Raw genomic sequence first — 27,716 nt, 5'->3', positions numbered from 1 at the left:
AAGTCCATCGGGGAGCTCTGCGTTATCCCTTCGCCGCTTCCCCTTCGAGACTTAGCTGGTGTAGAGAGAGGCTAGCTAGTCAGATTTATTACGTTTGACCTGACTTCGGGGCCGTTCGGCTGTGTTTCACGTTTAGCAGCTAAATGAAGTGAACAGTTCGAACAAAGGCTGGGAAACAAATGAGATGACAAGATGAGTTTGTGGCAGTTCGATTCAAGAGGAGGCTGACTTGAAGGAACGCTTACTAAGTGTGGTTATATTTGAGCGTTAGCTAGGTTAGACTCATGGTGGTGAGCAAGATTGAGGTTGAGAATTGTCAGTCTATGAAATTGAAAGCTTCTTTTTAACGTTTCTCAAGAAAGTCGTCTAGTGATAGTCATTTTCGTTATTTGAGTAACAAAATTTTAACAAACACAACAAACAAAAATTTTCCAGTGTCAGAGTTCCAAATTCCTAATCGATGGTTTCCTTGAACTTTTGACATAATTTTCAGTATATCTTTTCAAACTATTGGAAAAATGAACTAAAATCAATTAGAAATGCAGCGGGTTATTAATCACTAGCTCGCTTTCTACTAGCAATGATTACTTCGAACCCATGTTGTAAGCGGCTCCAGCTTTTTTCAAGTTACTCCATTTGCCCTGTTTCGCAAGACGCAAAGATGTTTTATGCCGCATTTAATACGAATGTAATGAATCTCATTTCGTGTTGGCAACCAGTGGGACCAGACCGCCGCACAGAAGATGTGAAATTTCTCTCTCTTTTGTTTGAAGAGATATAAATAGTTTTATATGAAAAGTTCACTTAAATTGTGATTTTCAATATAATTTATTTGGAGATTTTCTACATATTTCATATCTTCTACATAAATAATAACCACACCGAAAAACATATTTTTGCTGAAGACTTTAACTCGCTATGGTTCAAAATAGAAACCATTATCGGGTTTTCAAGTGATTTATTACCCACATAAGGTTTTTTCTTGTTTTTCTACAAATTAAAGCTAAGAAAATTCAAAACTACCGAAAGAGCATCTCAAGTCATCAACAATTGCTCTACCCCGAACGAATCCCACCCTTCGATAGTGATTCGCTGTGGCTTGCGTTTTCCTGGAAGCAATTCAACCAAAAGAAGCAATTCTAAGACTTTAAAATAAAACAATACTCCTTCAATTGTCCTGTGTCCAGGACAGAACTGTTTGTTCTTCAGGTTGCTGGCTGAATAAAGCTTTTACGACACACTATTTTGATTTTCTGACCACGACCATAAAACGACATAAGCTCGACAGGACATTTTTATGTTCGTAGGATTTTTTCCCAGTTTTGGTAGGACGTTTTCGAACACCTGTCCACAGTGCTAGGCCCCCCGGGGTCGAAGTTTCTTAGAAGACAGCATCCGAGTTTGTAGATTCATGGTAAATGATGTCTTAACGTTTGTGCCTTTATTTATTGTACCAGCACAGGACAAGATCCTGCGTTGAACACCCACGATCCAATTTGTCTATCGACGTTTTATGATTGTATTCGAATCGGTAGAGTAACCGATTAGAATGTTTCCGATGAAAAAAACTTTCGGTAGCATCACCGCACTTGAATGCGTATTTGAAAATCCTATCCAAAAAACCATTCTCCTACAGATGGCGGGTGATTCGTTGCGCATCCGTTTTGTGTCTTAGCAAATATTATCCTTGCACCAACATCCATCCTATTTTTGTCTCCTGAAGCATCATTCATAAATGCAGGACTTTACACATTATCATCCGCTGTGCAGTCCATTCATCATCCGGTCCGCAAACAACGGTGCCTCGAAGGTGGAGGAGGAATAATTTGGAATGCTTTTGAAAACTCTTTCATGGAATTGTATTTTCCCGTTGATCTCCTGCCAGAAGTGACGAAGATGAATGAAATCTCATCCGAGGAAATAATATTTATCGTGCATATACGCAAAAGAGCAAAGAAATGAAAAAACAACAACGTGTTACACCTTTTCTCTGTTCGAGTTCGATTGAGTAGGTCGGATGTTGTACCGAGTCAGACCGGCCGCAAAAGGATTGGACATTCCATTGTGGCACGCATGCTGACTCCCACTTTTCCTATTCATCCGGGCCGTGCCTTTGAAGTGTTCGCTAAACCATATGTGAAACGGCAGAGATGAGTTGGTGAGGCAGAAAAAGGAACGAGCTAAAATTCATTCATTAATTTCAATCATTTTGTCATCGAGTCAAGCGAATGCATAAAGCATAAAGCGAGCGACGCGCTTCGAAAGGAACGGATTGATCAGGCTTCGCCCATTGTTCGGAATCAATCACGAACTGGATAAGAAAAGAGCTGATTCTTCAAAAAAGTGCACGCCGTCGTCTGAAAATGAAAACCGACAGCGAGCGACCCGTCCAAACCGATTCGTTACGAAAGCTTAACGAAGTGATATCCGTTGGTTAAAAAAACCGCTGCCAAGCGTCTAAAAGGTGTTGTTCCGACCGAGCGAGAGGTCATAAAAGGTTGATTCTTCGGGACCAACAACAAGCAGCAGAGGGTTTATTGGTGGGTCCCGGTGCCTCGGTTTCACGTGTTTCCCTTCCGCGCGCGATTACGGACCGTCATCGTTGCGCGCGGCGCGTTATTAAATATGCTTGGCCGGGCGCACGGTCATAATAGCGCATAATGGCGTGGAATTTGATCAGGTGTTAGATTTATCGGTTCATCGGAATCGAAAACCGAAACGCCGAAGGCGAAGCTGGCAACTGTTACTCGGGTGTGCTTGTGACAGGCGAGTTTTAACCTCCGTATCACTAAAACTACGCGGGAAAATTTGATCTGCAGAAAATTAAGGTCAATTTTTTTGGGGTAGTCGGCATTGGCAATCAACTCAAATAACATCAATTAAAGCTTATCACTTGGAAAATTGAGTAGATTGTATTTTACACTTTATGAAGAAATGTTCAGGCAGAGTGTAAAGGATTGTTATTACAGTTGAAGACCCTTACATTAATTACCACATTCAAACAGTTATCAAAAGGCACAAACTGTCCTGAACCAGAGGACGAAAAAGGTAACATTATATACGTACTTTAAATTCGATTTCGTTCTAGATTATACTCTGCTGAGTATGCAGAATTCATATGGAAAAATATTCAACTTTCATTAAACAATTTCATAGTCTTGAGTAAGTCAGTGCTTGGAAGGTTATCTACATTTGAAAAACAGCACAAAAGTGAAATTAAATGTCATTCAAGGGTTCTTCAAATACTAGATGGAGGAGATTTCCGAACCTACAAATTTAAGACCATTTGAATGAGTCTTCAATCTTAAAAATTACCTGCTGGAAAATTTCTATCTAAAAGAAATTTGATTTTTTTCTAGCCATCAAAATTGAACGAATCTGTAAAAAACAGGTTTTACCTTAGAGCAAAAACTGGAGAGATATGAAAGATTATAGCCCTTAGAAAACTCTAAAGTGTATCGAAAGACCGAAGATTGCTCGTCGTTCGTAGCTTCTACGTTTGCTTACGAGAACTTTACTTTATTGAAGTCTGCGAATACTCTATGAACTTCCGACTTGGCTAGGAGCACCAAAATTCCCAAAAATCGTACATCGTATCGTATATGCTGCTGCATCCCTTTTCCCATTTCAATTGAAAATACTGTAGATTTCAACACGTTTGGAAGGCGATAAATATCATTGACACTTGTTTCGGTGCAAAAAAATCGACACCGAGAAACGAATACTTTTTTTGTCATCAGTTGGATGGCCCTAAAATTTTTACAAACTCCTATAAACATTTGTTATACAGTGTTGCCAAATATGTTAGGATCGTATTACGCAAAACTAGTTATAGCGGTTTGAGATTCATTCCAAAAGTAAGACACGTACCCTGTATAGTAGTTCTGTAATGAGTAACAATCTTCACTAAACTTGCAGAAAACTTCGTAGTGATTCGGTTTACCTCCTTGTTATTGGAGATATTGAGATTTTGACAGGGCTCATCATTCTTTTCAATAATTTTTGGAACCACGATGAACATTTTCGCTGTCAAACTAGTTTGACAACGGGTTTCATTCACGTCTGAAACTGATGACATATTATAACACATAACTTTCCTTCAGTGAGTCATCTGAAATTAGCACCGTATCATGTCATTTTATCATAGTTTTCTTACAGCACAAGTCGCAGTAAAAAAGGCATTCAATAAATACGTCACACAAGCTCTGATCAATGTTTCAGAAGATTTTTTTCTGGTGTTGATTACGGGTGCTCCGTAGCCCTTAGGGTTGCGAAAAGTTTCATATCGTTACAATTTTCTTAACTCTTTCTTCCCTCTACAGAACTGTATGGAAACTGCCTGTCTCCGCCATCGCTCATTGTTATTTTCGATTGACAATTGTCAGGTAATTTCTGCTTTCAATTGGGTCCTATAATTTTACACGGTTTATTTGAAATTTTAAAAACCGTCTGCAATTGCTCGAAAAACCGGAAAATCTAAATTAAATTCTATTTCTTCACATTTTAAAAAAGTCTGTGCAAATATAAAGAAACCATGACGAAATTATTCAGAAACAATGTAAAACTACAAATATCTGAATCTGCACTAAATGTGCCTGCTTTCAGCTGTCAAAATCCACGCAAGATCATTCGAGTAGTTTTCATTTGAATTACAAAGTGCTCGAAAATAAAACAAATGTTTTTTCAATTGAAAGCTACAGGTCACAGTGCCACTATAACCTGATAGTTGTCAATTGTAAATGACTTTGTCAGGTTCTGACTGTCAGTTTGACGTAAGAGCCCCCTAGTTTGATTTTTTGATCTTACAACTACAGTTAAAATTTTAGTAAAGCAAGCAGTAACGGGTGAGTCATAAGTAACGGGACTAAAAGAAAATATGTTTAGTAAAGTATTTCCTTTACACTCAATTCTTTTTTTTTGCATTTTCACAAGTCCATACAATGCGCGATTGAAATGTTGAGCAACCGGAAACCTCGCCATCATGATCTGGACAACCTTGCGGTTCACTGTTTGGCACTTTTCAGGATGATACGAGATTTGAGTTGTTGAGCAGTAATGGCGTCCCAACTGGTTTGCCCAATTGGACTCGATTTTCTACGCCTGGGGTACATGTATAAGGTTTTCTTTCAAATATTTTTTTCTGGTTCTTTTCGTGTTCTGAAAGGCAGCTTTCGCTTGGCGGCGCCTATTCCGTTCCGTCGGCTCGATTTATTGGTGTTGGCTATTGGCTCTCCATCTTAGAACCGAGTGACCATATTGGAAAGTGTGGGTTTTTTGTGATCCTCTCTCAAAAACACCCCGCCACCTCCGATCTTGAAAACATTTGCGTTGAAAAATCGTACAAAAATTGCCAATTTTCCATGGGTTTCACACGCACTGATGAAACTGCCTATGTAGCATCAATCATAGTAACCCAAGAGTCAGCAGAAAAAATTGACAGCTCTATCAGTCGAACTCTAACCGTGATGGCGGAAACACTGAAGCTACTTCGTTCAGCAGTGTAAACAGACATCGTGCGGCACTTTGTGTACGCTCAATGCGCCCGTTCCAGCATCCACAACATCGTGGCACTATTGGACAACAATCAGAGCATCGGAAGAAGCCCAGTTCCGGACGGCTGGCGACCCTGAGCTACAAGAAGCTTCAAAGAATACTAAAGAGGAAGACCGAAAGAAAAGTGGCTACATCGCTGCGTGAGCTTGGCCGGCAGGGCAGTGCCACCGGCGAAACAGTTGAAAAGTACATGGCGAACATGGACTTATATGCCAAGAAAGCGCGTTTGAATAAGACGGTGAAGTCGATTTTCCCGGCAAATTGCGACGTGACGGCAAATTGCGACGCAAATATGGACGACGAGGCCTATCTCAGCCTGGAAGGTAATGACTGGCAGGGCACTGCGTAGCTCCGAGGTGAAGCTCATTTTACACACAAGTTTCCCAAGAAGGTGCTGCTGTCGCTGTGGCTGATTATCAGCGAGAAGGATATATCACAGCCGCCCTTTATTCGCTAAGAACTGGCCGTGAACGGGGAAATTTATAGTACGAAGTGTCTGTCGGAAGTTGCGCCGTTCAACAAGAAATACCATAAGGGCGAAGACACACTACTCGGATCGGTCGTCAGAGGAGATGGAGCGGTTTAATATCGATGTGGTATCCAAGTCGGCGAACCCACTCAACGTTCCATCGAGAATTTTAGGGCAAACCTGAAGCGTAAGATCTACTCCAACAATTTTGTCGCGCAAACTGGGAAGGAATCTTCTTTCTATCTATTTTTATAAAAGATAAGTTTTGTATGTATGTATGTATGTATGTTCCAGCATAACTCTCGATGGCCTGAATCGATTTCAACCAAACTTGGCATACGTGTTCTTTGTACAAAGGAAGTGGTCATAGAAATATTGGATAGGAGGAGGGGTCACCCTTAACATAATGGAAACCTTTCATTGGAATTTGGTGATCTTCGGGTTCTTGGTCAGTTTTTAGGCCGGAAGTTTATGTCCAGAGACCGAAACATCCAATCCAAGATGGTGACTTCCGGTTCCGGAGAAACCATTTTAAACTGTGGAAAACGCTCATAAACCCCCCAATGTTGATAATTTTTGAGCAAAAATGACTCTTAAGATCCGGTTATCGGTGTTTGACGATACTTTGAAACTTGGGTTGCCGACTTCCGGTTTCTGGTAATTTGCGAAAATTATTAATTGAATTATATACTTGGCAATATGGGTATTTTTGCAATCAGAATGACGTCGTCATACGAAAATCGATCATATATTTCAAAATATTGGCTTTTTTGAAACGTAGTGACGTCTGTCTGTTTGTCGTGCAAATGTTTCTAGAAAAGTGTTTCAAAACATCCAACCTGCTTTGATCCGTTTTTGGAACGATTTGTTGACATATTTCTTGCATAATTTGATAACGGAGAGTCCAATCTAGCGTTTTGGATGAAAAATATGTTTGGAAAAGTTGCTGAACCTCAACTATTACCGAATAAAAATTTGGTTGAAAGCATCGATCAAATCAGATAAGAGCTCCCAAAATCCAGCTATTTATTTAAAATAAAAGTTTTGTATGTATGTATGTATGTTCCAGCATAACTCTCGAATGACTGTACAGATTTTAACCAATCTTGGCATACGTGTTTTTTGTACAGAGGATGTGGTCATAGAAATATTGGGAAGAGGAAGGAGCAACCCCCAAAGGAGGAGGGGTTCTTAATTGGTCAGAAAATCAAGTTTTTTCATGCATTATGGGAACTTTCTGAATAAATACGATGGTTTTTAGGCCTTTGGTCATGTCTGGAGACCGAAAATTGCTTTCCAGAGACCAGAACATGATATCGAAAAGAGAAAGTGACAGCTATCAAAGAGGGAGGGGGTCCTAATTTATAAGAAAATCAGGTCTTTTAGTGGCCTATGGGAACTTTTTGAAAAGGTACGATAACTTTCATGCCCTCGGTCGGTCATGGCCAGAAGTTGATGTCTAGGGACCGAAATATGATGTCCGATGTTTTTCTAAAACAAAAATGGTGACTTTTGGTTTCTTGGAAGCTGTATTCAACTGTAGAAAACGTTTACAAACCTCCAAACATTGGTGTTTGACCTTTAGAAACCAGAAATAAAAGTCCAACGACATTTTTTAAATTCAACATGGCGACTTCCGGTTACAGAATTTTGTGAAAAACGAATATATGCTCTGCAATATATATAATTTCGATATCAAGATGACGTTTAGAGTCCAAATATTCATGTCCGGTGCAAATTTTTAAATCGTAAATGGCGGATTATTTTTTCTGGAAAGGTTACTAGAATACGGAAGAAGCCTTGGACGTAATACTGAACCGTTGTTTTGAAATCAATTCCGCGATTTCTGCTGTGTAAAACTTAGTAAAATGGTTAAATAATGTCAATATTTCTAGAAAGAGAACTATGTTCAGAAAATGACAACGGGCGTCTAACGCTATTTTCAAATTTAAAAAGAAAAATATTAGAATACTCCCTGATATTAGGTTCATAGGTTAGGGCTGACTCCCTTAAACCGAAAATTGGTGTTCGAACGTTTGGTATAGTGAGGGTTGTTTTTCTGCATTGGAAGTTATTCGAAACTTGAGGAAAATGTTCTGATGTTCAACTATAAGGATGATATTGATATTGTTTACACAAAAAAGTAAAACGAGAAGACAAAGCAAGCAATAATTTTCACTATCAGAGGTGACCTTAGGCTATTAGTTATGTAATTTCAGTGTAATTTGAGTATATTGTAAGTTAATCGATACCGTCGTAGATGCTGATGAGGCATTTTCCAACGGAATTATTGAACTCACTCGACCCAGCTGGAATGCCTCCGCATCGATTGTTAATCAACGAAAAGGGTGGTATATAAGCAAGTTTTTAATTAAAAAAGAAATATTATTTGGAATGATTTTTTGAAAAAAAAATATGGAAATATAGAAAATTATAGAAAAAGCAAATTTTTTTACACGAGCAAGGCCGAGTACATCCAGCTAGTTGATAAATAAAACAAAGAAAGAACTCAAAAACATGTCTACACACATGTTTTCGTCCGCTATGCCGAATGTTTCGCTCGCAATAAAGTATGTTTTTTTGCAAGTAAGCTAATGTAATGTCCTTCCAAGAACAATTTACCAAACTCAATAATCTATCTCAGTTTTTTTATCATCATCTGAAAAAAGTCCATTTATTATGCAAACGTTTGGCTTTGTGTTCAGCTCTGAAAATCTACGTTCAAACAAAATTCTATATTTTTTTTAAAGTACAATAGTTAACATCATACTATCACTTGCTGGACACGTGACTAACTTTCCAATCGAAAAGTGACTGGATAACAAACACTTGAAATTGAAAAATTTTCGAGACGCTTTCGTTGTTTTCGGAATTTCAATTTGCACTACTATCCCAGAATGGTACCGTAAGAAGTAATTCTACGTCAAGAAAAAATGGGAGCGCATCACAATCAGAATACCCCAAAATTAAAAGACGCTTTTTGCGATCATAAATGATGAACTAGATGCAATGCACGGTTTCTCATAACAATTTGGATTGGCTTCTGAAAATTTTCTTATATTAATTTTCCTGAGTTTTTTTGCACAGTTCTTTTAGAATTTTATTTTGTTCCCTAAGTAAATTGTGCAAATTTGCGGCTTGTCCAGATAATATCTCCTTGTATTTTGACGTGAATGTCTTATTCAATCTAAAGTAGTTTATGCAGTTTGATAAGGGAGCTTCGTAGCCGCAAGGTTACAGAGTCCGCTTTGATAAGCGGGTGGTCGTGGATTCGAATCTTAGAAGAATCAGGCCATTTGGTTGTCCAAGGACTTTAACATAGGTTTATCCTAAGGCTCTCCACTACATACCCCTCCTTCAAGCTGAGCTCTATAGTATCCCTGCTGACCTTCATCCTAACAAAAATAAGTCCCTCTTATAATAAAACTGGTCTGAGTAACGTATAATAGTTCTCTTCAGGGAATTGTGATTATGGCACGATCTTGGCTGGGTTTCGATAAGACTCCTTCCTCTTGACAAAATAAGTCCTTCTTATAATAAAACTGATCATAGGAATATTTATCCTCTCCAGGGAATTGTAATTAGCGATATTGGCACGGGGATCGAGGTTTCGATAAGACTCCTTCCTCGTGACATAATAAGTCCCTCTTAGAATAAACCTGGCCAGAGAGGAACGTTAGATGAAGTCTCACTCCAGGGAATTATAATTTGGCGACATTGGTAGGATAGAAAGAGGCTCGGTATTGTAAAGCAGTAAACGGAAGGGTGAAATCTAACACACAAGTACGGATATAAATAAAAAGCGTATCATTTACTTCAATAGTGATACTGGCCAAAAGTATGAAAAGCGGAATACAGATTTTTTTTCATTTTTATTCTCATTTTTTTTTTCATTTTTATTCTCACTATTGATGTAGGTATTCGTGTTAATTTTAGGTTTGGAAAGCATAGCGTCTTTTGACAATTTTATGATTGAAACAAAAGATGAGAACCGGTTAAAAACATCACTGATTATTGAGCCATATCAAATACATTTATTGAATAAAAAACAAAAAGGGGAATCGAGGCAAACAACACAAAATTGATAACTTTTATAATCAGTCAGTAACATCTGAATAAACTATTTTTGCATTTTCTCTCGAAAGGTTGTCTGCCTTGAATGGAGTGTAAAGTGTTTTACTCGACAACGATTCATATCCTCATGTTCATAGAAACTGTTTTATTATGTGTAAATGAGTTCTGCTGAAAAGGTAATGAGGAATCACCATGAAAACACACTTCAAACAAAATCAAAAACCAATTCGAGTACAAGTTGACTATGAATCACAAATATAGCTACTACGGTGCATAATAAATACCGTATCAAGGTACAGCTAGCAAACTAGGTTGATAATCACGTCAAAAGACCATTAGTCCGAATTTCTACGGAGCATGTTTTTCAAAAATAGTAAAGAGAAAAAAAGCATTTCGCACAGTTTCAATTTCCAAAGAATCGTCCTCAAAAGCCAACGTGAAAAGCTATTAAAAACGACGAATATCACCCTGAATGGTATTATCCGTCAGTACATTCACGTGATGAAAAGCTGCATTTGAAAAGCCCATACGACATGCACTGCAAAGCCAAAAGCAACAGAATGGCAGCAAGTGAATGGGTTCGGCTTTTTCCCGGTCGGTCGGAGAGCTTGGGAAATTCCGGATTTTTGTCCCACTCTGATGCACACACAGAGATGCATCTCACACTCGCGCCCGGTGGTACCGTACCTCGTCATCATCATCATTATCATCAGGAAAATAGTTACCAGAAAAAGCGAGAGATAGAGAGAAGGAGAAAGAGTCCCTTGTTGAAGAGAGAAAAAGCGAGATGATACGCTTTGAAACAAAGATGCACCATTTTTCGAAACACAAAAGCGACCCTGAATGCCAGACTGCTTGTCGCCGACAGTGTCCAGGATTATGAATGCCAAAGTCTCTCGTTCCCTGTGCAGGGGTGCTTGGGTGGAGACGATCGAGTACCTGTGCATAAATCCTTGCGCAGCATCCAACCCATATTGCTAGCTGCCAGCAGAGAGAGCCGGTGGTGGTGGCAACGATGATGATGCACTGGCACCAACACACACTAGAATTCAGTCACTTTCTACCGATCCATTCTGTGCTCTCTATTCAGCGCTATTCAGAGTGGATAGAAAGGAAACACTGGAAGCAATTTGAATGAGCTTTTGAATCATCCTTCTCTCTTGTTGCATAGGTGAATATGTAGCACAGGAACATCCCGCATCAGTACGAATTCGTATAGATGGAAAAGTTTCCAATGCTGTGAGTGCAAGCAGCCATGGGACAATAAATGAGATAAATAATTGCATTTTTATGCAAATTTTTCCATTTTCTGTACTGTTGGGTGCTGAAAGAGCTAAGCGTGCTCTCAATGGTTTTGTCTAGCATTCTGTTGAAACTGTATGATGCTTTTAGTGGAAAATTAGCACAACTAGATGAGAAAATGGCGAACTCATGCTGCTGGTTGAATAATAACAAATAGAAGCAAAAAATGCTGTTTGCTATATCATTTCACCTTCAGCTGCAACATTGTTTAGGATTGGTTAGCGAGTCCAACGAGGTTGCTTAATGAGTTTCAAAGAAGTAACATGTCTTTCAACAAACTTAACTGCCACTAGATATTGTATTTAGACGCTTCGAAAAAAACATTTACAGGAAACAATCCGACAAACATTTACTGGTCTAGACAACAGTTAACTTCTCGCACCGCAAGTATCAACAGGACACAAAAATTTGCCGTCAAGGTCTTTCATTTTTCTGTTCTTGCCCCGGGCACAATTAGTTTTATGGCATGAGAATAGCCTAGCATAATAAAACAGGGTCGGGTATCATTATCGGAACGACAGACCGTTGCGTCCCACCTTACCGATAATCCTTGAGGAAATGTAAATATGGATGGGACTAGAGATTGTGACTCCGATAGAGAGTTATCCTTAATTTCCGGTTTTACAATGCCGTCGTACTCCCGGGCGACAAGGTCGAGGGTGTAAATGGGCGAAAGCAACTGCTAATTGCTTAACATGATGTAGTTTTTGTCCGTCCGTTCTCTAGGTTATCAACGGCGCCTGCACAGTAAACGGACACCATCTAGACATAGATCAGAACAAACTATATATCGGTTCAAACTGTCAAAGTACTCTTAAAACTCCGATTCTGAGAGGCTTGCATACAAAAAAACACATAACTCAAAAGTTACTCATTTGAAACTCTAAATCCGTACATAATACGCGAGGGCAAGTTAAATACTCTTTAGTAGAAAAGCACATTCATGCGTCATAAGTGAACTCGATACCTGTTCAAGGATTATTTTATCTGTGCCGAAAACGATTGCTAAGATGAATTCAAGCTTTCTTACTCCTATCTTATAACTTCAATGTCTCTAGTCAAAATCATCATGAAAAGGAAAAGTTAGGGCAACTTCAGCGGTGGTCTATTTTTGAAACATCTTCATACTAGATTTACACCAGCGAAACCTGAATAGAACCAGCTAATACAGAGGAGGGGGCGGGGGGGGGGTGGTAGAAATTGTTTAAAATCTGTCCACGTGGTATGTGGATGGCCCCTTATATATTTGACGGTTTGACCCAAGCGTCAGTGACATTTCTCAGAATGGATTGGTGTGATCGAAAAATTTCTGCTGCAAGTAGGGCTTCGGAGGATAGCGAAAAATATTTGATCGCGTAGATGTTTATCTTCCGTTTTCGTCTCATTAATCTTTCAGAATCTTGCAGTTCTTCAAACTTGGGTTCAGTTTTGAGGACATTGAAACAAGCCTGGGGTGACATTGCGCATTTCGTTTCGAGCAACTCGAACAAAACTAAATGATCGCTGGGGGGCGCTATTTTTCGTTTTTTTCAACTTTGCGGATTAGATGAGCCGCAGGACAAATGACAATGACAGCTCCTGTTAAGCTTAAAGCATAACTGGCAGTATGCGACCTACTCGAAAATAGCGAAAATCGTTCGAATCGAGCTGCGCAATGCCACCCCTGCATTTTTAATGTTTTCAGTTCAGTGTCTTCGAGGAACATTCTGGTGGCCTCAACCTCAACCTCTAGTCAAACTGCAATTAAGGCGATTAACGAATAGCCAATGGTCTTCCAGAATTCCTACTTTTGCTGTTCGGTTTACTTAAAGCCAAGAACGACAAACCTGTTTATTTCTTCTTCAGAAAAGCCACAAAAACGAATTGTGAATTTCGTTTATTCGCCAACACTCGCAAAACGCTTTTATGGAAATAGCTAAAAATGAGGTATTCAATTAAAATATGACATTTTACCCACCTATTGGTAGCGTACAAAGGGTTTTAGAACGATCTATTTCTTGTTCCAGTGACAAAAATAGACCAAAACGTATACCAGTTTCAATTTTTTTCAATTTGGATCTGGTATAAAATAAAATTTACACCACCGGTGCAGCAGTGAATTTAAGTTTTTCCAAAAAAAGAACAAAACAATGATTAGGACCACCGCAGAAGATGCCCTTATATCTAAAGTTTTAAAAGATGTCAAGAACAGCAAAAATATTTAAAATGTTACAGATATGTCAACAATTCCAGTACTGTCAAAAAAATGTAAAATGATAGATATGTGAAATATATTGATATGGTCAATGACTTACTTAATTACTTAAATGGCCGTACGTACTAAGACATGGCCTGCATAACGTAGTTCCACCAACTTACACGGTTCATGGCTACCTGCCTCCAATTCCGCACCACCGTGATCGTAATTCATCAGGTTCATCTATCTCGCTCCTTGCGACCTCGTCTTCTTGTTCCTACCGAATTTGAAGCGAACCACAATTTTTCCGGGTAGCTATCCAGCATTCTAGTAACATGCCCTTCCAGCTTTAGCCACTCCCTGAATACTGGATTCGCCGAAGAGACGCGCAAGCTTGTGGTTCACCCTACGCCTTCAGATTCTGTTCTTCTGCACACCGCCCAGAGCCGAATTTACGATTGTGGTGGCCCGGGGCCCAGTTTTAGGTGGGGGCTCCAAAGTAAAACAAAACCGTTTTTTTATCTTAAGAGTACAAGATTTGGACCAGCCCTAGTAACAATATTTATTTATTTATTTCACTTCGTCTCCAGTTCAAGCTGTACAGACTGACCTCAACTAGTTATTGTACCTTATACTAATTTTAAAACGATGTCTAGTTATATTAAAATCAAAAGCGTCGCTATTACGTAGTAGAGTGAAACATTTCTCCAGTGGATGATTTTGTCCGAATACTGTTCGATGTCTAGTTGTCCAGAACAGTGGGCGCGGTCGTGATCGATGCGCTGGCACGTAGATATTTACCTGCTGTAGTAGGTCAGGGCAATCGACACGATTGCTCAGTATGTCGAAAGCGAACATGCGTTGCAAAAATATGCGTCTCTGGTGCAAGGGTTCCAGTCTAATTAATCGGCATCGTTGATCATACGGTGGTAATCTTCGAGGCTCAACCCAAGGTAATCGTCATAGTGCGAAGCGGAGAAAACACCGTTGTATCCTCTCTATGCGAATGATTTGGGCTTCTTGATGGGGTGCCCAGATTTGAACAGCGTATTCAAGAACGCTTCGCACAATCGAACAATAGAGTGTTTTGAGAGCATATGCATCGCTGAAGTCGCGAACATTTCGACGGATGAAACCTAGCAGGGCGAAAGCTTTACACGTTGTCGCTGTGATATGCTCGTTGAAACAGAGCTTACTGTTGAAGGTAACTCCTTAGTCCTGTATCGATGAAACACGTTCTAGGTTGAAACCATTCACTCTGTACTCGTAGTGCTGCTGCGTCCGCGTCCTGGTGAAGCTAATTATTTTACACTTCGTCGCGTTCATCTCCATGCCATTCAAGTTACACCAGAATACTATATTGTCGATGTCTTGCTGTAAAGCGGCACGATCGACCAATGAGCTGATGACTCGGTAAACCTTTAAATCGTCGGCGTACATGAGGTGATGAGAAATCAGGCGGTGGCTCAAATCGTTCACAAACAAAATAAAGATTAAAGGGCCGAGGTGGCTACCTTGCGGTACACCAGAAGGTGTTGAAAACTGAGCTGACTCTGCGGAATTAAATTTCACTGTGGCCCATCTGTCCTGTAAGTAGGAGCGGAGCCACAAGATGAGCCTTGGAAAAACTAACTTTTCTTGCTTTCTTAGTGTTAGCTCGTGAGGCACCTTATCAAAAGCTTTGGCAAAATCTACGTACACGCTGTCTACTTGGCAGTGTTTTTTTAAACGGGTATTGAGCATGCTAGCATAAGCCATGAGGTTCGTGGTATTTTGATATTGCGATATAATAGGTTTAGCGGCTGCGTACATTCTATCGTGAATCAACAATTCGAGTGTTTTTGCAAGACAACAGAGGATCGATATTGGTCGGTAGTTCTTAACGTCGTGTGCGTTGCCGGTTTTGTGGATGGGCGTGACAGCAGACAATTTCCATGCGCTAGGGAAAGTACCTTCTAGTAAAGACAGGTTGAAAATGCGGCATATCGGTAACGCGAGTACCTCCGCGCATCGTTGAATGAAAGCAGGGGGTAGTTTGTCCGGACCAGGACCCTTTGACGGGTCTATAGATTTCAGCGTGGTGGGAACCTCGGCAGTAGTGAATGTCGGACGTGGCAGGTGTACATCGTACGACGGCAAGGAGCTCAATAACTCGGGGGAAACAGGTGTAGGGATAGGGTTGTACACTGATTTGAAAAAGGTAGCAAAAAGTTCGACTGAAGCATCAGTGTCGTTGGTGGTTGTGCCCTCGTAAGTCATCACTGTCGGGATCGACTGTGTGCCTTTCCTGTTTTTGAAATGGCGCCAGAAAGAGGATGGGTCCGCCTTAGCCTCGCTTTCGATTCGAAAAATATAATCCCGATAAGCAGAATGGAGGCACTCATCATAATCTGTCTCCAGCATGCGGAGGGTAACTCTGTATTCTGCGGTACGATGGCGCATGAACCGGCGACGTGCTTTACGTAGACCGTTACGTTTGTGTCTGAGTGTGGCGTTCCACCACGGGTGATTGTAAACGCGTCGGATGCGAGTTGTGCGGATAGGTGTGATTCTGGTTATTATACTAAACAGCACGTCATAGAAGGTAGCAACGGCAGTATCAGTATGAGCTTCGTGAAAGATCCCATCCCAGTCCTGCAACCTGAGCTCGGAAATAACTGCGTCAAAATTGCATCGGTTAAAGTCGAGACTCTGGTTCACTGGATTTACGGAGTGGTTTTCCGATGATAATGACGTTGGCAAGCGTAGGACAAACGGTTTGTGGTGCTGGTCACAGGGTAGCAATGTGAATGGCATGCCGATCAACTCAATTTCGCTGCTATTGCTCACGAAAGCCAAGTCTAGTAGCCTACCGTGGCTGTTAGGTACGTCACAAATTTGCTGCAGCCCACTAGCAATCATGTTTTCAGTGAAAATGAGCTCCTGCTCAGAGGATGCGTTCGTTGGTACGAATGAATCTACGTCGTTGTCGTAAGACCAATTCAAGTGGGGAAGATTGTAGTCACCAACTACAATCACTGAATCACTGCTGGTTGCTTTTGTGATGATTTGCTGCACACAGTTAGAATGGGCGGCGTAATTAGAGGGAGCGCTATTGGGCCTCGAGTAGATTCCGCACAAAAAAAACAGATTTGGTCGGGAGGGAAAGTTTGACAGCAATTTGTTCGAGCGGACCACTATCTTCTAGTTGTATGAGAGTGCTTGTGATAGAACTTTTTACAGCAATGAGCGTGCCGCCTCCTCTTCGTAAGTTACTGGTTGCGATGCTGCGGTCACAGCGAAAGATATTGTAGTCAGATGACAGTTCATCTTTACTGACATCATTCTGAAGCCACGTTTCCGTAAGCACTATCACATCATAATCACTAGAAGCGGTTGCCAAAAAAAAGTCGTTAGTTTTCGTGCGCATCCCGCCGGCATTCTGATAGTAAACAGTTAACGGCGCATTTTCTGTTTGTGTTGAGGACGTGGCGAGCGGTGTTTCAGCGGGGTGGTGAGGCGGTGGACTCGAGTTGAAAAGGTTGCCTGAAGAGCATTCTGCCGCGGAGCAGTTTTCTGTAGTACAGAAACTTGACGGTGAGCGCGGCTGAACTGGACCGCTGTAAGCGACAGATGTTACTGGAGAGGAATTGCTCAAACTGTATGCATACTTGCCTGCGGATACGAGTTGGAAGACCCCCTCTCCAGATTCGCACACAGGAACGGGATGACTGCTGGCCGCTTAGGCTGGTGCGCGACTGTGACGAGAGGATTGAGGGCTTCCATAAGGCTAGCAGGCGTGCATCCCGTTGTTGAGGAAGAGGCTGACTGCGGCTGATTGGACGTCGATGTAATGGAATAGCAGTTCAGCAGTCCATAATGGGAGTGATTGGGGATGATGAAGCTTGATGCAGTAATAAAGGGGCCGCAAGCACGTTTGTCGGCGTTGGGGGTGAAATTTTACGGTTCCATAGTCTTCGAATTCCCAAAACAGAAGTCCTTCAGGCCATGTTTCAGGGTCCAAAGCTTTCTTCTTGAGCGATTTGTCCAATCCAATTTTGAACGATACGAAGGAAAGGGATTCGATGGCTTTGCCTTTTGGGACAAGCTTAACCACTACTGGATTATTTTCGATGTTAAGGTAGGCTTTTGACATCTCACAAACAGCCTCCACAGTAACATCCGGGCGAATCCGTGACAGATAAAGCCAGAATCTTTGGTCTGCATCGTTTCTGCAAACTGGTACCGACATAACGTTGTCAAGCGGCTTTTTGCTACTCACGCGACAGACTTCCAATGCGCGCGCATTTGATTCTAATACACGAGGACGCTTGACACCTCTACGGTGGTCAACTGTGGGCTAACGTGGACTAGCTGCTGGCGAGGCGTGAGTGGTTGGATTACAATGCAGTTGTTTGATTTCCGAGCGTAGTTCAGTAATTGCAGATGCCAGCGAATTAGGCGGTGATTTTTCATCGGCTTGGCACGAAATAGCACGAAAATGCGAGTTCGTGAACTGTTCGGCACAACCATCACACATCCAGAAAAGATTTTTCTTGCTTGATGTGTGATATGATTGCAACGCGCGTGTTACTCCAGAGCATTCATTCAAATGGAAAAAGCCTCCACAGTAGCCGCGGCAGATAACAATATCGATGCCAGTTATAACTGCTGAGCATTTCATGCATTGCTTTGCCATCGTGGGCCTAAGCGTAGACTTCCAGCGGTGTTCGCAAATATCTCAATCGGAGGAGAAGCTTACACGAACCAAAATCGAGCAGTAAGAGTTTGCAATATTTGCCGTTAGATGTCGCTTCAGCAGAAAAAATCGGCGTGGAGAGTAGTAGCCCTTTGTTGATTGTAACAATGCAAAATTCATACACTCGCGAAATTGGTAAATCGGCCCAAACGAAGCGGCGCACAATCACACAATTGATCAGAAAAGTCACACACGACGTTGATGGATTGCGGGATAACAAATAAATACAATTGTTATGCGAATTTCACGAAATATCAGAAAAATGACACGAACGAAAAAATCTACGATGTAAACAACGAGCAGTGCTGCCGAATTTTCACCTAGATAACGTTCTTAATAATATTGGTTTTATCAAAGTTTTATAGCGCTTAGTAAAGTCAAAACAGCGCTATAAAACTTTCATAAATCCAGTTTTGTCACTTGGTATATGCCATATGTTTTTAAGAAATGTCTGCAACTGCTCGAAAACCGGAATCTTTTTTCTTGATATTTGAAAAAAAGGCGATCCACAGGCAAAAATTTGCACACAATTTGAGAAATACTGCGCTAAGATTAAGCGACCCTGACAATAATCTACAGAAACTAGGAAAAAACTACACACATCTGCAGGACAATAAAATCTGCACACGGACTCTGAAAATCTGCATTTTTGAAAGCACATCTGGTATCCCTGATTCGGTCAAGTAAGCAACAGCAATGCATTAAAAAACTTGTGGGTTATTTTCTTTCTTTGCTTTACCTCCCATGCGCGCTAATTCGATTCAAACGTCGTGTTAATGTGTGTCATCCCAAGAGAATCCAAAGTAAACTTTTATGGATGTAGTTGTGATATTGGCGCTCGCGAACAAATAACACTGAAAATTTAAGATTGAATTGGTCTGTTAAAATTTTCTTGCTGTAAATTAAACTTTTGATTGAATCTTATTTTTGATAAAGAAAAAAACTTTTATCCATTTGTGGGGGCTCAAAAATGTTAAGGGCCGGAGCCCGCACCCCTCCTCCTCTTAAATCTGGCTCTGACATCGCCAAACATGGTTCTTAGCACCCGACGTTCAAAAACTCCAACCGTTCGCAAGTTCACGTCTTATGCCCTTAGAAAACAACCAGTATCTTAGCAGCGTTTTGTACAGAATACTTCTGGTGTGGAGACTCAAACTTTGCGACCGCAGTTTTTTATGGAGCCTTCCTCTAATAATACGCCTTCTTATACCCCGGCTGGTATCGTTGTTTTCAGTTACCAGAGAGCCGAGGTGCACCGACTTGTCGACTCTCTCGAACTCACCCCTGTCGATTGTTATTGTCTAGTCGTGTCCTCTGGTACTCGGAGTCGTCTACAAACATATACTTTTCTTAGTCGTTTCAGACATTTCAGTCGGGTATACTGGTCTGCTACCGTCTGAAATTTTTTACCGACAATATCCACGTCATCCACAAAGCGAATAAATTGACCTGATCTGTTGGAAACATGCCCATGCCCCAAAAATTGAGCCCCACTCGTCTCAGAATACCCCCTAGCAGACGTTAAAAATTAGGCAGGAGAAACCATCACCTTGTGGGACTGAGAAGTCGGACGTTGCACCCGAGTTCCTCACACAACATTTCACATTCTCCATCGTAGCCTTCATTAGTCTTGTCAGCTTCCCCGAAAAGCCATTTTCATCAAGAAGTCTATATTGCTCCACATTCTGACGGGAGGCTCTTCGCAGTATTGTTGCACGCCCTGTGTTCTTCTCGTTCAATATCCGCCGGCATTCTTCGTCAAACCACTCGTTACGTCGATTCGGTTGCGTGGTTGCAGCTTCGAGCGGCGCTGTGTTATACCGCGAGATTATACCGCGGCAGGCGACGGTACCGTATGTTACTTACAACGGATAGTTTTTGGCATAACTTAACCATCACTAAGTCACTATGTGGACCACTCATCGATGTTAGCACCTCGATGTGCTCTGACGTTGACAATGTCCGAGAAGTGCCGGCCATCTATTAAAACGTAGTCGATTTGTGTTTCTGTTCTACTTGGTGATCTTCATCGTAGTGCCATGGTTCAAAGTCCCGGGCACTACCAAGACTTGGGATGAACACTGCGTTACTTAGAATGCTTCCGTTGGTGTTGATCCCAAGAAACTCCCTTCCGAAGAAGGAAGCCCCACCTCGCACATCGATTAATACCGCGAGAAGGTAGGGGTTCGGTAACTGGAAGGATGAGGTTCACTAGAAGAAACTGTTTTGCGCCTTTTGGTTTTGATCCAGTCATTGATCATTCATAGTTAATAACAGAATTATCATAATTGAAATGTATCATCAAAAAAAAAAAAAATGACGAAGTGTTATTAATGCTATTTACGCATTCTTTGTTATTATTGCCATTTTGCTATTGCTGTTATTTTATTTTTTGTATCCATTTTCAATGATTCAGCAGTCGGCTGGTTCATTTCATTGGCTGATGATTTTGATCTCTATACTACATTGTTATTATTGTTGAGATTTGAGCCTATTTTTTCTAACTTTGCGTGATTTTTTCGGTTACTGACTAGTATATTTAAAAAAAAAATTTCATTATCTCTTTTCTTGCCATTTCTGCCATTGTTCATATTATTTCCATGTATGATTTTTTCGGTTACTTTTGCAATCTATGCTGATTTTTGCAATTGTTGTAATTTAAGAATTTTTTATATTCCTTTTTTTGTCCTACTTTTCTGCTACTTTTTCTGTTTTTTAATATTTTGTACTTATTGCAACGTTTTCTTTTTTCCTTTTTTTTGCTTCTGCTCTAACATTTTCTTTTTGCTATTTTTATTATTATTAGTATTGATGCCAATTGATGTTTGCTTATTTCTGAAAGAAGTACTGCCGCGCATAGCAAGTCAGTTCCATTTGCCTTTCCACTAAAATTGAGTCACTAGCTGACTCGGAAGACTTTTTGCTTCTGTGCATAATTATGGTTAAAAAAATGCCCATTCTAAGTGGCAATCGGTAACAATAGACTGTTTTCCAGAAACCAGAAGTCGCCATCTTAGCAAATTTTGTAAAATTAGTAAAATCGCGAAAATAATAATAATACCGTATTATTTTCGCGATTTTACTAATTTTACAATATTTGCTATTTTTGTTGTATTTTCTTATAAATTACTTATTGGTATTGTTGTTGTTGTTGTTATACTATTTTGTGATTGCTGTTATATTTGCAACTTTCTCTATTTTTACTATATTAGCTTTGTTGCTAGTTCGGCTTCTTCAGCTTTTTATATTTTTTTCTTGCTATTATCGAAAATTTTACTGTTTCGCCTTATAATAACTTTTAGTTGTTTGGCTTCTTTGCTATTGTTTCGTTCAAAAAGGCTTAACAACACTAACTCCGTCACTTTTAACTTTATTTGCTTTATTCACTTCACTTTGAACTAATGTGGAACAACAACACTGATTTTGCGGTACTGACAGTTCTCCTATATTTGCGCTTGCCTTTTTATAGCTAAATTAGCTGAAATTGTGTTTGTGTCACCGCCGTGCGGGGTAGCCGCGTTGGTAGCATGCAGGTGGTATTCGCTTAACTGGTCGAAATGTACAAAATAAACATATTACGTAACATCGCCGCCTCCTTGAAATTACAATTTCAATCATGACAAATCTACAGCTACAGTTAACATTTTTACATTACAATTGAACATTGGACTATTACTAACAATCTAACATGTAACAATAATATTTCGCATAACACTAAGAACAGTTACTCAGCTTCATCTCCTTAGGCAACAGCAGCAGTGTGATCCGGAAGCAAACAGATTTTTGTGATGGGGCGTGTGATGATTCCACGAGCGGTGCGAAGCGAAACCACACTCGTCAAACCGTCTGGGCCGGGGGAAGTGGTGACGATGCGTGCCAATGGCCAACGAATGGGTGGCTGTAGCTCATCGACGACTACAACTAATCTGCCAGGCAGCAACGTGTGATTCCGGGGATTCATCGTGGTGTCCTTCTGCAGTTCTTGCAGATATTCGGTGCGCCAGTGACTCCAAAATTTCTGGACGTGCAACTGCAATTTTTGAAAGTGGTCCAGCCGATTTACGGGAATATGTTGATGATCTGGGTCGGGCAGGGCCAGCATACTGGAACCGATCAGGAAATGAGCGGGCGTGAGCGCAGCCAAATCGTTCGGGTCGTCGGACATTGGAAGCAGGGGTCGAGAATTCATCAGCGCTTTAATTTGGGCCAGAATAGTGGACAAATTTTCGAACGACACACGAGATGAACCGAGTTGACGGTGCAAATGCTTCTTGGCCACTTTCACGGCCGCCTCCCAGAGACCGCCGAAGTGCGGTGCTTTTGGTGGTGTTAGATGCCATGTGATTCCTTCTGCAGCGCACGTTGAAGCAATTTTTTCATTCTCCTCACTTTTTCGCAGCATGGCAAAAAGCTCGTTCAAGTCGTTCTTGGCTCCTTCAAAATTTTTGCCGTTGCCTGAGTGAATGTGGGCAGGGCGACCGCGTCGAGCAATAAATCGCCTTAATGCTAGCAGGAAACCTGGCGTTGATAAATCACTGACTAGCTCTAAGTGAACCGCTTTTGTTGCGAAGCAAATGAAGAGGCACAGATACGCTTTCGCAGGTGCAGCCCGTTTGTGTATCGGCTTCAAGTAGAACGGTCCAGCATAATCGACACCCGTAACACTAAATGGACGGCTCGGGATTAATCTGTGCGCAGGTAATTGGCCGATTTGTTGTTGCGCAGGTACCGGATCGAGGCGAGTGCAGCGGAAGCATCGACGAACTGTGTTGTGAGCGAGCTTCCGGCCTTGCAGCGGCCAAAATTCTTCGCGAATGGCACTTAGTAGAAGCCGTCCTCCGGCGTGAAACATTTGGTGATGATAATGTTGGGCGATTAGCAGGGAGAAAGGATGAAAGCTGGGAAGTAAGGCAGGATATTTCGCTTGATAGGGCAGTTGAGATAAGTTGAGTCGCCCTCCAACCCTCAATACTCCCTCTGGGTCTAGAAATGGATTAAGCCGGCGTATTTTGGAGCGCTTATCTACTGACTTTCCTTCTCTTAAGTCCTTCAGCTCAGCGGGGAAGCCGTCGCTTTGGGCTAGCTGAATCAACACGTTTTTGGTTTGGGCAAGCTGTTCCACTGAAAGGTAGCGCTGCACTGGATTCGGGCTTGGGAGAGGCTGTGTTCTAGTCTTGGCACGGTTATTCAAAATGAAGCGAAGGCAATATCCAACAACATGCAGCAAGCGAGTATACGACGAGCATCGAAGAAAGAGCGGGTTGACCGTTGAGGTCGAATTTACTGCTGCGACGACCTGTCGGATTTCGAGAATATCCTCGGAAACATTATCTGGGTTCGAAATAGGCCAGCTTTTACACGGTAATGTTAGCCAGCTGGGACCCTGACTCCACAGCGCACTGTTCAGGAACTCTTCTACGGACATTCCGCGCGAGACCAGATCGGCCGGGTTTTCGGTGCCTGCTATATGGTTCCAGCGATAGCCATGCGTGAAATGCTGAACCTCTGAAACGCGATTCCCAACAAACGTTTGCCAGCGATTCGGTGGTGATTAGAGCGTCTTACCCGGGACGTCCCGGGATGGATTTCCCGGGAAATTTCAATTTCCCGGAATTCCCGAATCCCGGGAAATAGTTATTCAAATCCCGGGAAGTATTTTCTTCAATAAGAAATATTGAAAAATCGATTTGAAATTACAGACTCTGTACACTTTTGTGCAATGGTGAATGAAATTGTATAGCCATGTGCTCAAGAATTACTTTTATTCCCCTCTAATATATTTTGATTCGTGTAAGAAATGCGATTTGCGCATTAGAAGACATTTAACGCACATTTATTTCATCATCATGCGACGATTCGAAAAATACTATTCTTCCAACGCACAAAGACTAGATTGGAGAAAGTAGAATATGAAAGGACTTTTACAAGTGATCGTAGTTTATAGTAAATGCGATTGAGGAAAAGTATATTCCATACCAACGCACACTCATTATTCATCAATTAATCATCACGCCACGATGCAAGGAGTAGGATAAATGCTTGCACACACATTAGACAAGATTGGGGAAAGTAAAAAATGAAAGGATTTGCACAAGTGATCGTAGTTCATAGGATTGAAGAATGGAATATGTCATACCAACGCACTCTCATTATTCATCATTTCATCATCACGCAACGACGCAAGGAGTAGGAGAAATGGTAGCACCAATGAAAAGAATCCATTGTTTTACAACACATAGACTAGATTGGGGAAAGTATGATATGAAAGGATTTGCACAAGCGATCGTAGTTTAAAAGTTTGATTGCAGCTTCTTCAACTTCTAATTAGAGATTCCGCACTTGAATGAAAACAGTTAACCCTTTCCCGCTCATGGTGACTCTAAAGCACCAAGAATTATAACCATCATATCTTGACATAAAATAGTTTGTTGTGCTTACGATTGTTCCATAAACTTTTATATGCTGCCTCAGAGCATCACTGGGCATTTTCCACAAAATACTACAGTTGACAATAATTTTAGTTAATCTACAAAGTGTACAGCTTGAATTTTCTCGTGAAGCTATAAATTTTAATGATAAACCTTGTGAGCGGGAGAGGGTTAATAGTTTGTCACCACCGTAAAAAACAAGTCGTGAAAAATCGTATTGAAAAAGGTTTGTCTGTCATCCAGCAGCAGTTTCAAATCTATTATTACAGTTAACTATTCATTATTGCAGAAATGGCAGGAGTCTGGCAATATTTCAAGAAGCTGCCCGGCGATAACGAAGCGCAATGCTTGAAATGTCCGCAGCAACTCTCGTGCAAGGGCCTTTTATGACACTTGCAGAACAAACACAAAATCACCATAAAACGACTATCCTCTGAAGAAGCGGTAACTACACACCCAAATCCTCGTAAAGTGTCGAAGCTAAGTAGTCCTCCTGCAGGATCTTCGTTGATGCAGTTTGTGAAACAAAAATTACCAGCCAAACTAATGAACTTTATTAAATTTTTCGAGAATTGATCATTATTTATATTGTTTTAGGAATTCGATTCCTTTTCGTATTTTATGTGACAAAAATAAATTTTAAATTAAATAAATTGCAGTTATTTAACGTTTCTTTCAAAATTTCTTTTACATCCCGGGATTCCGGGATTTCCCGGGAAATCATATTTATATTTCCCGAATCCCGGGAAGCTAAGAACAGTCGGGAAATGGACGCTCTAGTGGTGATCGAAGCCATTCGAGAGTGACGGATGAATCGGACCAAAAATATGACGAACAAATACCGATATCAATCGCACGCTTTATCCTGTGATGCAGATGCGCAGCCAGAACCGCAGCGCACAGCTCAAGACGGGCGATAGTTAACCGCTTCAGCGGAGCGACTCGGGACTTAGAGGCAAGAAGCTGTATCCGTACGATCCCCTGTGGATCTTCGCAGCGGGCGTATGTGCACGCACCGTAAGCAGATTCGGAGGCATCAGCGAAGGTGGGTAGTTGCACTGTAGAATTAGGTAGAAGGGCATAACGGGCAATGCGATAGGCAGAGATTTTGGGCAGCTCCTGTTGGTATTTTTCCCATCTTTTCTGTAGATTATCGGGAACCGGATCATCCCAACCGCATGACAGCAGCCATAGTTCCTGCATAACAATTTTTGCCCTCACTACAACGGGAGCAATAAGACCCAACGGATCGAAAAGCTTAGCAATCGTAGACAAAATGGACCGTTTCGTTAAAACGTGATCGCTGGGCGGTACCTGGGAATCAAAACGCAGAAAATCCTCGTTCGGCTCCCAATTGATGCCTAACGCTTTGATGGTTTCGTGGGGAGCGAATTCTATCGTAGACTGGGTGCCTATTTGATCCTCTCGCAATCCTTTCAGCACTTCGAGCCGGTTCGACTTGCTTGCTGGCTTCTTCGACCGTCTGCGCACCACCGATGAAGTCGTCTACATAAAAATTCTTACGCAACGCTTTACTGCCGAATGGGTACGGCTCTCCTTCGTCATCCGCTAACTGCTGAAGCGTACGTGTGGCGAGGAACGAGGAAGGAGTGAGCCCGTAGGTGACCGTCAGAAGCTCGTAGATCTGAATGGGATCATCAGCTGAGAAACGCCACAGAATGCGCTGCAAAGAAGTATCATCGGGATGTACCAATACTTGCCGATACATTTTAGCGATGTCACCGACTAGGGCTATCGGGTAGGTTCGAAACCATAGAATTGTGTCAATCAACTCATCCTGAACCACAGGGCCAACGCAGAGGGATTCGTTCAAAGAGAAGCCAGTAGAGGTTCTCGCCGATCCGTCAAACACGACCCGAACCTTAGTCGTCGTGCTTGAATCCTTGAAAACGGGATGGTGGGGAAGGTAGTAGCAATCCGTGTCGTCACTGCTTCTCGGTTTGACCGGCTTCATGTGTCCGAGATCGAGGTATTTCCCTCATAAACTTGTGGTACTCTGCCTTCAGATCAGGGTCTCGTTGCAAATGGCGCTCCAAAAGCTCGAAACGACGTCGAGCGGTTGCCTCAGACTCTCCTAGCATGATGGCGAAATCTGGCTTGCGAGGTAGACGAACCATGTATCGTCCTTCATGAGTTCTCGCGACCGTCGACGTAAAGAAAGATTCGCATCGCCGCTCCTCGACTGAATAGTTGTCAGTGGTGGCCAGATCCTCTGTCTTCCAAAAGCGCTCGACACTTTCCTCTAGCGTTATCATCGACACGGCCACTACGCTGCACGAAGGTTGCTGGGATGTCGACGATGCTAAGCCAGCCGACCCAGCTACAACCCAGCCGAAGACGCTATCCACCAGCAGAGGTAAATTTTCACGCAGCTGCATGCGAGCTGAAGACGGGAAGAAACTGTAAAAATGTTTAACACCGATTACCATGTCTATCGGCTGACTTTTGTTAAAAGCAGGATCAGCGAGAAAGATATCGGTAGGTAGATTCCACTCAGCTGTTGATACGAAGGTCTGCAGTTACCTTGTCCATGATCAAGAACTCTACGCCGCAAGAAAAGTTCCGCTTCCGGGAAGTTATAGTGGCAAATAACGATTCCTGGTTCATTTTCGACATCTGTCCAGCCCCTTGAACGGTGATGTTAACGGACTTCCGCTTCAAACGAAGAATGCGGGCCAATCGGTTGGAAATCAAGTTTGGCTGAGACGCGCTGTCCAACAAAGCGCGCGCGGGATGCGCATGCCCATACGCATCAATGACGTTGACGACGACCGTTAGAAGAAAAACGTTTTCAGCAGGCTGCTGGACTGGCGCGCTGGTTTCAACGACTGGTACTATCTCCGTAGCAGGAACAGATGTTTGCTCTATGGAATTGCCTAGAGAGGTCGAGGCGGATTGTGTAGTCGAGCTAGCGGGATTGGCTGAGCGAGAGGCAGAATCATTACCGGAACGTTG

General features: G+C 41.8%; 1 protein-coding gene across 1 annotated transcript; it reads right to left on the bottom strand.

Moving 5' to 3' along the window:
• Positions 1-22,054: 22,054 nt before the first annotated feature.
• On the bottom strand, positions 22,055-27,190 carry LOC129720575 (uncharacterized). Its single transcript, XM_055672063.1, has 4 exons — positions 26,748-27,190; positions 26,291-26,692; positions 25,583-26,223; positions 22,055-23,817 (listed from the first exon to the last, which is right to left on the bottom strand). The coding sequence occupies exons 1-4, from the start codon at positions 27,188-27,190 to the stop codon at positions 22,055-22,057; spliced, it is 3,249 nt and encodes a 1,082-aa protein (XP_055528038.1).
• Positions 27,191-27,716: the final 526 nt, after the last annotated feature.

This window comes from Wyeomyia smithii, chromosome 2, assembly GCF_029784165.1.
Source record: "Wyeomyia smithii strain HCP4-BCI-WySm-NY-G18 chromosome 2, ASM2978416v1, whole genome shotgun sequence".
Lineage (NCBI taxonomy): Eukaryota > Metazoa > Arthropoda > Insecta > Diptera > Culicidae > Wyeomyia > Wyeomyia smithii.
Note: the sequence above shows the minus strand (reverse complement) of the source record. Positions and strands in the feature narration are given on the sequence as shown.